General features: G+C 51.4%; 1 protein-coding gene across 4 annotated transcripts in view; it reads right to left on the bottom strand.

Annotated features, from left to right (window-relative positions):
* Positions 1–12,307, bottom strand: part of LOC140455146 (PHD finger protein 1-like) — a 78,128-nt gene that overhangs the window by 18,181 nt on the left and 47,640 nt on the right. For all 4 annotated transcript variants that reach the window (XM_072549828.1, XM_072549826.1, XM_072549825.1 and 1 more), the window contains 2 exons: positions 3,436–3,531; positions 1,028–1,096 (listed from right to left, as the gene is read on the bottom strand). In XM_072549828.1, coding sequence (XP_072405929.1) covers positions 1,028–1,096; positions 3,436–3,531 — 165 coding nt within the window. The remainder of the gene's footprint in view (positions 1–1,027; positions 1,097–3,435; positions 3,532–12,307) is intronic.

Below are 12,307 nucleotides of genomic sequence, written 5' to 3'. Positions count from 1 at the left end.
CACGCACGGGAATTCTTGGCATTCAAACCGGAACTCCATCAATAAACACATCAATTTGGACCCTAATTTGGGGGGGGTTGGGGGTGGGTACGTTCAGCTGTGTTGTCGAACAGCCCGCACGTGTCTCGCCTCATGCAGCAACACCGGGGAATTGTTAGCTCAGCCGGAGTCTTGGGAGGGTCCTCGCCCCTGCAGGGAGTGGGGCAGGGAGGGGGGGGAACAGGGGGAGGGGGGGGAACAGGGGGAGGGGGGGAACAGGGGGAGGGGGGGGGACAGGGAGTGGGGGGGACAGGGAGTGGGGGGGGGACAGGGAGTGGGGGGGGGGACAGGGAGTGGGGGGGGACAGGGAGTGGGGGGAGGACAGGGAGTGGGGGGGGGACAGGGAGTGGGGGGGAGACAGGGAGTGGGGGGGGGACAGGGAGTGGGGGGGGGACAGGGAGTGGGGGGGGGACAGGGAGTGGGGGGGGGACAGGGAGTGGGGGGGGGACAGGGAGTGGGGGGGGGACAGGGAGGGGGGGGGGGGACAGGGAGGGGGGGGGACAGGGAGAGGGGGGGGACAGGGAGGGGGGGGGACAGGGAGAGGGGGGGGCAGGGAGGGGGGGGCAGGGAGGGGGGGGCAGGGAGGGGGGGGCAGGGAGAGGGGGGGGCAGGGAGGGGGGGGCAGGGAGGGGGGGGCAGGGAGGGGGGGGCAGGGAGGGGGGGGCAGGGAGGGGGGGGGGGACAGGGAGGGAATGGTGGTAAACTGACAAGACTGTGAGCAACAGAGATCAGGATACTCAAAGCTCATTAGGTTAGGTCAGCACAATATCTTGATATCTACAGCGCAGTTGAAACTTAAAATTAAATCACTCCTTGACTTGCTAGATTCCAGATAATTCAGCTCGGGTCTGTTTAATCTCTCCTTGTCATTGAAAATCTACATTGCAGTTCCACCATATCCTTCCCAAGGCGTGCTATGCAACCAGTGGGCACTGGGTGAGAGGGTGGGATAACCAGGCTTTGGAAAGGGAATTTGTGGTGTACTCACCATCCCAGAGGCAGCCTTTTCACAAACTCCGCTCTACCTGTACAGACACAGCATATGAACAGGTAAAACCTACAAACACAGCAGAAGGTCAAATCAGTTTGAAACCATTACTGGGCACGGAGCACAAGACAACCACTAGCACAGCACGGTGATAACATTCAATTGACAAGGACCCGATTCGGCAGGGAGTGAGATCCATTCTGTGTCTAACCCCGCGCTGTCCACGCCCTAGGAGTGTTTGTTCAGACAGAGCAGAGCGAGCTGTACTTTCAGACTGAAATAAGGAGCTTTGCTCTGTATCTAACCCCATGCTATCTCATTTCTGGGTGTGTTGATGAGACCGCGTGGTAGCAGTTTTACTTCCAGCTTAAAAAAAGCTGTAGTCTCTACTCTGTATCTACCATGGTGCGGTCCCAGTCCGAGGAGTATTTTATAGAGACAGCCTCAAGGGAACTTTACTTTCAGTTTAAAAGGGTAGCGAGAGCTTTATCCTGCATTTAGCCTCATGTTGTCCCTGGGAGTGCTTGATGGGGACAGAGCAGAGCAACCATTACTCTGTACCTAACCACGTGCTGTCCCGACCCTCAGTGAATTTGATTGCTGCAGTGTAGAGGGAGCATTGCCCTGTGTTTAACCTTGTGTTGTCTCTACCCTGGGAGCGTTTGATGGGGGACAGTGTACTGAGAGCTCCACCTTGTATCTAACCCCGTGCTGTCCCTGCCCTGGGAGTGTTTGATGCGGGACAGTGTAGAGGGAGTTTTACTCTGTATCTAACCCCGTGCTGTCCCTGTCCCTGGGAGTGTTTGATGGGGACAGTGCAGAGGCAGAATGAAAGATTCTGTCTTGAATGCTGGATAGAAGGTCAGACCAGGCCAGAGGTCAGGTAGCGGTTGGCTTAATGTGTAGTAATGCAGGAAAGCTGGCAGTGAGTTCATATAAAGGGTAGCACAACATGGCAGAAATTTAATCAAAATGTGCTAACAACCTGACCTTACTGTTTTAAACAAAATGATCGGGGCAAGACATCACGGGGCCTATTTTCTCATTTATTCCTAAGATCTGTAATGGCGGACTTTTTATTTCTTCATTTTTCTAACTCTTCGCCCCGGGACTGAAGAATCTGCACCTCATACCGAAGATGGTGCCGTGATTGGTTGCTGTACTCCATGGGACAATAAAGCTCATTCTAATTCAATTCTTGCCTGCATCAGCTAGCAGCAGCGTTTGTCCGATGAAAGCTGACCTGGTGACAGTGTGACTGTCACAGCCAACTTTTATCGAACTGCCCTCAGGAAGATGTCGCCGAGCTGCCTCACTGACATCCAAGTCGCTGGCTTGGGCCCAATTCAAATGGGAGGGCGTGGTTCAGGGCTAACTGTGGAGCTGTGACCAGGAGTCACATGGAGATCAGAGGGGGTTAGGGTGAGGGGGTTCACTTCACTCGCAGAGTAGAGAACCAGACGGGTTCCTGGCCACAAAGCCACCATCACCGAGGCTAGACTAACCGGGGTGGGGGGGGCTTGACTCCACTTTCCAGTCTCTCCCTTAAAGATAACCATTGAACCCCCCCCTCCCCACCATCCCCCGCCCCGTCAGGAATGTTTGAGGACTCTGGGTCTATACGCAATGTCCTGGGAGTGTTTGATGGGGACAGTGTAGAGGTAGCTTTACCCTGTATCTAACCCCGTGCTGTCGCTGTCCCTGTCCCTGGGAGTGTTTGATGGGGACAGTGTAGAGGAAGCTTTACCCTGCTGAGAAGTATCAGGGGGAGGAGGGGATTTAATTGAATACTGTTTGGCCTGGGCAGAGTGAATATTGGGAAGATGTTTCCATTGGTTGGTCAGACAAGGGCACAGCCTTCAAGCAAAGGGAAGACCTTTCAGAATGGAGATAAGGAGCAACTTCCTCAGCCAGAGAGTGGGGAATCTGTGGAATTCACTGCCTCAGAAGGCTATGGAGGCCCGGTCATGGAGTATATTTAAGATGGAGGCAGATAGGCTCTTGATTGTCAAGGGGATCAAGGGTTACCAGGGAGAGTGGGGCAGAGAAACTTCCCAGCCGTGATTGAATGGCAGAGCAAGCTTAATTTCTGCTCCAATATCTTACGGTTCTCTGGGGAATGGGGTTCCATAGAACAGTGACTCTCAACATCAATGGGAGATGCCTTAGCATTTTTTCCCCCCTTAAAGACGGTGTCCCCCGGCTCTCGTCTCTCCCACAAGGGGGTGACATCCCCCACAGCTCCCAGCTTCTCTACGCCCCTCGGATCTTGTACGCTCTTTGCTGCTCAGTACCAGGGGCGGGCACAAAGGGATTCACGTGTGAACAGGCCCCGGGGGTTGGGGGTTTGGGGGAGCAGGCAGTTTCCAGGGCGGGCGCGCAGCAACTGGGCTCAGGCCCCCTCTCACCTGTCTCCGTACAGCAGCGGCTTGCTCAGGCACTGGGTACAGGCCTCGTGGAACCAGTGCCGGCACCGGCAACATTGCAGCATCTTCAGATTCCACCTGGCGGGAGACAGGGAGCTCGTAACTACACCGCGTCCGCTACCGCAGCCAAACGCCCCCCTCCCGACTGTGGTCACGCAGAAAGGCACACACCCCCCTCCCCCAGCCCAACGAGTAGTTTCCCCGAACGGTGAGGAGCCTGGAGTGAGGATCAAAACAATCTGTGTCGATCAATGTATCAACATGGGAGAGATGTTGATAAGTAACCCCTCTGTCTGGAGTACCGTCAGTTCAGGTGGTTTTCTCTGGAGTAGATAAGGCTGGGACAGAGGGGAAAACCTGACTGAGGTGCTTCAGAGGAGCCTCGATTACCCGAACATCAATTATCCCAACTTCGGATTGTCCGAAGGAGATCTCAAGTTCCCGCGAAAACATCAGTGAGGTAAGTGCATTCGATTTACCTGGACTGAAAACGCTGGCAAGAACAACGAAACACAAGCAGCTCAAGCAACTGGATATTTTTTAGGGCAGGGTTAGTTACACAGCCCTTTACGAAAGTAAGTGTTTTCCAATACAAGGTAAACCCGTCACTTTATTGGGCCGTTTGTGAAGATAATGGGCAAGAAAGTTAAACGCACGCGTGAGGCGGTGTGATCTGGGCTCCCAGAAACTGACAAGTGCTCTTGTGATCACAGAAGCTTTTTAGGACCTTGTTGAATGGCTTCCCTTGTTTAAGGTAAAATCTATTATCCAAATAGTCAATTATCTGAACAACATATTGCATGTCCACCTCATTCGGATAATCGAGAGGTTCCTCTGCACAAGATTACGAGGGACACGGACAGGGTGGATAGGAAGTAACTGTTACCCTTAGGGGAAGGGACGTTATTTTAAGGTAAGGGTGGGAGGGAAGTTGAGGAAAGTGTTGTTCACCCATAGGATACCACCTCCCCCCCACCTCCACAGAATACATTGCCTGGGAGGGTAATTGAAGTGGGAAACCTCATAACCTTCAAGAAATAACTTGGCTGTGCTCTTTAAATGTCACAACGCTCCATGCTACAGGCCAAGTGCTAGAAAGTGGGATTAGCATAGGGAGGTCAGGACTGTATGACTTTATGGCTCTCTAACCAGAGTACAGGGGGTTTGGACAACATGCTGTAGCTCCACAGTGCTCTGGGAAGACCAGGGCTGGGAGCTGGTGAGCAGTTCTGAACAGCTCCCCTCCCCGAAGAGAGTGCTGACTGTGGGAGGGCCGACAGCAGAGACTCGTCAACAACAAATCCTGAACCAAAGGGTTAAATCACAAACCACGCCAAAACACAAAGCTGGCTCATACTCTGTGGGAAGTCATTTTGTGAAAGGGCGATTGGATCGATCCATGATATGGGAGGAGATGTGGGAGAGACAGAGATAGTACCTATCTGTACTAGACAGGGAACGCAGGGCGATCTACGGGCACGGAGTTACAATTATTATCCGATTGTCCACAGCAACATCGGGACAAGAATCTCTCTCTCACACAGCACCTACACACTCAGACTCAGGTACAATCCCATACTTGCACACCATGACACCCACATGCACACAGACACATACAGGCAGAATCAGGCCTGCACACACGTACATATACACACACACATATACACACAAACACACACACAAATGTTCATACACACGCATGTACACACACGTTCATACACACACGTACATCTACACACACGCACCTACAGACACACACGCACATACAGACATACACACACGTACGTGCACACACACGTACATATACACACACACATGCATGTACCTACACACACACACGTACAGACACACGTATGTAAACATGCATGTACATACACACCCATACATATACAAACACGCATGTACACATGCATGCATATACACACTTACACACACACACGCATGTACATACACGCACGTACATACACACACGTACACATGCACGTACATACACACACACACATACACATGCATGTACATACACACACACGCACATACACGCACATGCGTGCACACACACGCACATGCACATATTCACACACGCATGCACATATACACACGCATAGTGCACAAACGCGCACATACACACACGTGTACACACACACGCGCATGCACAGATGCATACATATACACACACATGTGCATCCACACACACGTGCATACACACACACAAACGCGCACGTGCACACACGTACATATATACACACACACGCGTACATATACACACACGTGTACACACACACGTGCATCCACACACACATACGTACACCCACACACGTGCACACACACGCGTACATACACACACACGCACACAAATGCACGCACACTCGTGCATACACACACACATGCGTACGTGCATGCACACGCGTGCATACACACACGCACGTGTACATGCATACATGCACGCGTGTACAGAGACATGCACGCGTACACATGCGTGCTTGCATACGCACACGCGTGCATACATGCACACACGTTCCTACACACGCACGTGCACACACATACACATACAGACACATACACACAGACACGTACGTGCACACACACACGTATGCGCACACACATGTACAGACTCACATATGTAAACATGCATGTACATACACACACGTACATATACAAACACGCATGTACACATGTGCGCGCACACACGCGTACATATACACACACGTACATACACACGAATGTAAACATGTACATACACGCACATATACAAACAACACCCATGTACACATGCATGCATATACACACGTACACACACACACGTAAGTACACACACACACACGCACACATGCAGGTACATACACACGCACGTACACATGCATTTACATACACACGTACATATACACACACGTACACATGCATGTACATACACACGTACATACACGCATGTACACATGCATGTACATACACATGCACGTGTGCGCACACACACATGCACAGATGCGTACATATACACACACACGTGCATCCACACACACGCACACATTCATACACAGAAGCGCGCGCACACATGAACATATACACACACACACGCGTGCATCCACACACACACACGTGCAACCACACACGTACGCATCCACACACTCATACGTACGTACATACACGCACACGAATACACACACACGCGTACATACACATACACACGCACACGCATGCACACATGCATGTACAGAGACACGCGTGCGTACACAGGCACATGCATTCATACATGCACACACATTGCACGCACACGCATACATGCACACGTTGCACATGGGCATACACACACGCGTGCATAAATGCACACATTGCACACACACACGCGTACATACACACACCCACGCGTACATACAAACACACACAAACGCGGCGCGCACCCACGTACATATACACACACAGGCGTACATATACACACACATATACACACACACACGTGGACATATACACACACCCCCATGCACAAACACACATACACACACGTTTACACACATGCGCACAGACGCGTACATATACACACACACGTGCATCCACACACACGCACACATGCATACACACAAGCACACGCGCACACACGTACATATACACACACGTGTACACACACACGCGTGCACCCACACACACACGTACACACACGCACACGCGTTCTGCGCGTACATACACGCACACAAATACATACACACACGCGTACATTCACATGCACGCACATGCGTGTACAGAGACACGCGTGCGTACGCACACGTGCAGGCGTTCATACATGCACACACGTTGCACGCACACACGCGTACTACCACACACACGCATACGCATGCATGCGCGCATACACATGCACATACACGCGCATACCCACGCGTACATACACACACGCGCACACACACGCACCGACACACACACATGCGTGTACACACACGTACCCACACACACACGAGCGCGTACACACACGTACACACATACACACACGTACACATGTACACACGCGCGTACACACACACACGTGTACCGGCACACACACACGTGTACCCGCACACACACGTGTACACACACACACGTGTACACACACACACGTGTACACACACACACGTACACGTACACAAACACGTACACACACACGTGTACCCACACACACGTGTACACACACGCGCGTACGAGCGCGTACACGTGTACACACACACACACACGTGTACACACACACACACACGTGTATACACACACACGTGTACACACACACACACACGTGTACACACACACACACACACACGTGTACACACACACACGTGTACACACACACACACACGTGTACACACACACACACACGTGTACACACACGTGTACACACACACACACGTGTACACACACACACACGTGTACACACACACACGTACACACACACACACACGTACACACACACGTGTACACACACACACACACACGTGTACACACACACACACGTGTACACACACACACACACACACACACGTACACACACACACACACACGTGTACACACACACACACGTGTACACACACACACGTGTACACACACACACACACACGTGTACACACACACACACGTGTACACACACACACACGTGTACACACACACACACACACACGTGTACACACACACACACGTGTACACACACACGTGTACACACACACACACACACGTGTACACACACACACACGTGTACACACACACACGTGTACACACACACACACACACACGTGTACACACACACACACGTGTACACACACACACACGTGTACACACACACACACGTGTACACACACACACACGTGTACACACACACACACACGTGTACACACACACACGTGTACACACACACACGTGTACACACACACACACACACGTGTACACACACACACGTGTACACACACGTACACACGTGTACACACGTGTACACACACGTGTACACACACACACACGTGTACACACACGTGTACACACACACACACGTGTACACACACGTGTACACACACATACACACGTGTACACACACACACACACGTGTACACACACACACACACGTGTACACACACACACACACGTGTGTACACACACACACGTGTGTACACACACACACCCACACACACGTGTACACACACACACACACACACGTGTGTACACACACACACACGTGTGTACACACACACACACACACGTGTACACACACACACACACACGTGTGTACACACACACACACACGTGTGTACACACACACACACACACACGTGTGTACACACACACACACACACGTGTGTACACACACACACACACACGTGTGTACACACACACACACACACACGTGTGTACACACACACACACACACACGTGTGTACACACACACACACACACACGTGTGTACACACACACACACACACACGTGTGTACACACACACACACACACGTGTGTACACACACACACACGTGTGTACACACACACACACACGTGTGTACACACACACACACACGTGTGTACACACACACACACACGTGTGTACACACACACACACGTGTGTACACACACACACACACGTGTGTACACACACACACACACGTGTGTACACACACACACACACACGTGTGTACACACACACACACACACGTGTGTACACACACACACACACGTGTGTACACACACACACACGTGTGTACACACACACACACACACACGTGTGTAAACACACACACACACGTGTACACACACACACACACACGTGTACACACACACACACACACACGTGTACACACACACACACACACACGTGTACACACACACACACACACGTGTACACACACACACACACACACGTGTACACACACACACACACACACGTGTACACACACACACACACGTGTACACACACACACACACGTGTACACACACACACACACGTGTACACACACACACACACGTGTACACACACACACACACGTGTACACACACACACACACACACACACACACGTGTACACACACACACACACACGTGTACACACACACACACACGTGTACACACACACACGTGTACACACACACACACGTGTACACACACACACACGTGTACACACACACACACACGTGTACACACACACACACGTGTACACACACACGTACACACACACGTACACACACACGTACACACACACGCACACACACACACGTGTACACACACACGCACACACACACGTGTACACACACACGCACACACACACGTGTACACACACGCACACGTGTACACACACACACACACACGTACACACACACACACACGTACACACACACACACACACGTACACACACACACACACGTACACACACACACACGTACACACACACACACACACACACACGTACACACACACACACACGTACACACACACACACACGTGTGTACACACACACACGTGTACACACACACACACACGTGTACACACACACACACACGTGTACACACACACACACACGTGTACACACACACACACGTGTACACACACACGTGTACACACACGCACACACACACGTACACACACACGCACACACACACGTGTACACACACACGCACACACACACGTGTACACACACACGTGTACACGCACACGTGTACACACACACGCACACGTACACACACACACACACGTACACACACACACACACGTACACACACACACACACGTACACACACACACACACACGTACACACACACACACACACGTACACACACACACGTGTACACACACACACACGTGTACACACACACACACACGTACACACACACACGTGTACACACACACACACACACACGTATACACACACACACACGTGTACACACACACACACACACACGTGTACACACACACACACACACGTGTACACACACACACGTGTACACACACACACACACACGTGTACACACACACACACACGTGTACACACACACACACACGTGTACACACACACACACGTGTACACACACGTGTACACACACACACACACACACACACGTGTACACACACACACACACACGTGTACACACACACACACACGTGTACACACACACACACGTGTACACACACGTGTACACACACACGTGTACACACACACACGTGTACACACACACACGTGTACACACACACACGTACACACACACACACGTACACACACACACACGTGTACGTACACACACACACACGTGTACACACACACACACACACGTGTACACACACACACACACACACGTGTACACACACACACACACACACGTGTACACACACACACACACGTGTACACACACGTGTACACACACACACACACGTGTACACACACACACACACGTGTACACACACACGTGTACACACACACGTGTACACACACACACGTGTACACACACACACGTGTACACACACACACGTGTACACACACACGTGTACACACACACACGTGTACACACACACACACACACACGTGTACACACACACACACACACACGTGTACACACACACGTGTACACACACACACACACGTGTACACACACACACACGTGTACACACACACACACACGTGTACACACACACACACACACGTGTACACACACACACACACACGTGTACACACACACACACACACGTGTACACACACACACACGTGTACACACACACGTGTACACACACACACGTGTACACACACACGTGTACACACACACACACGTGTACACACACACACGTGTACACACACACACACGTGTACACACACACACACACGTACACACACACACATACACACACACGTGCACACACACACACGTGCACACACACACACGTACACACACACACGTACACACACACGTGTACACACACACACACACACACGTGTACACACACACACACGTGTACACACACACACACACACACATGTATACACACACACACGTGTACACACACACACACACGTGTACACACACACACACACACACACACGTACACACACACACACACACACACACACGTGTACACACACACACACACACGTGTACACACACACACACACACACGTGTACACACACACACACACACACACGTGTACACACACACACACACACACACACGTGTACACACACACACACACACACACACGTGTACACACACACACACACACACACGTGTACACACACACACACGTGTACACACACACACACACGTGTACACACACACACACACACACGTGTACACACACACACACACACACGTGTACACACACACACACACACACGTACACACACACACACACACACGTACACACACACACACACACACACACGTACACACACACACACACACACGTACACACACACACGTGTACACACACAGACGTACACACACACAGACGTACACACACACACACGTGTACACACACACACGTGTACACACACACACACACGTACACACACACACACACGTACACACACACACACACGTACACACACACACACACACGTGTACACACACACACACGTGTACACACACACACACACGTGTACACACACACACACACACGTGTACACACACACACACACACGTGTACACACACACACACACGTGTACACACACACACACACGTGTACACACACACACACGTGTACACACACACACACACGTGTACACACACACACACACACGTGTACACACACACACACGTGTACACACACACACACACACACACACGTGTACACACACACACACGTGTACACACACACACACACACGTGTACACACACACACACACACGTGTACACACACACACACACACGTGTACACACACA

Source organism: Chiloscyllium punctatum, chromosome 30 (assembly GCF_047496795.1).
Source record: "Chiloscyllium punctatum isolate Juve2018m chromosome 30, sChiPun1.3, whole genome shotgun sequence".
Taxonomy (NCBI): Eukaryota; Metazoa; Chordata; class Chondrichthyes; order Orectolobiformes; family Hemiscylliidae; genus Chiloscyllium; species Chiloscyllium punctatum.
Note: the sequence above shows the minus strand (reverse complement) of the source record. Positions and strands in the feature narration are given on the sequence as shown.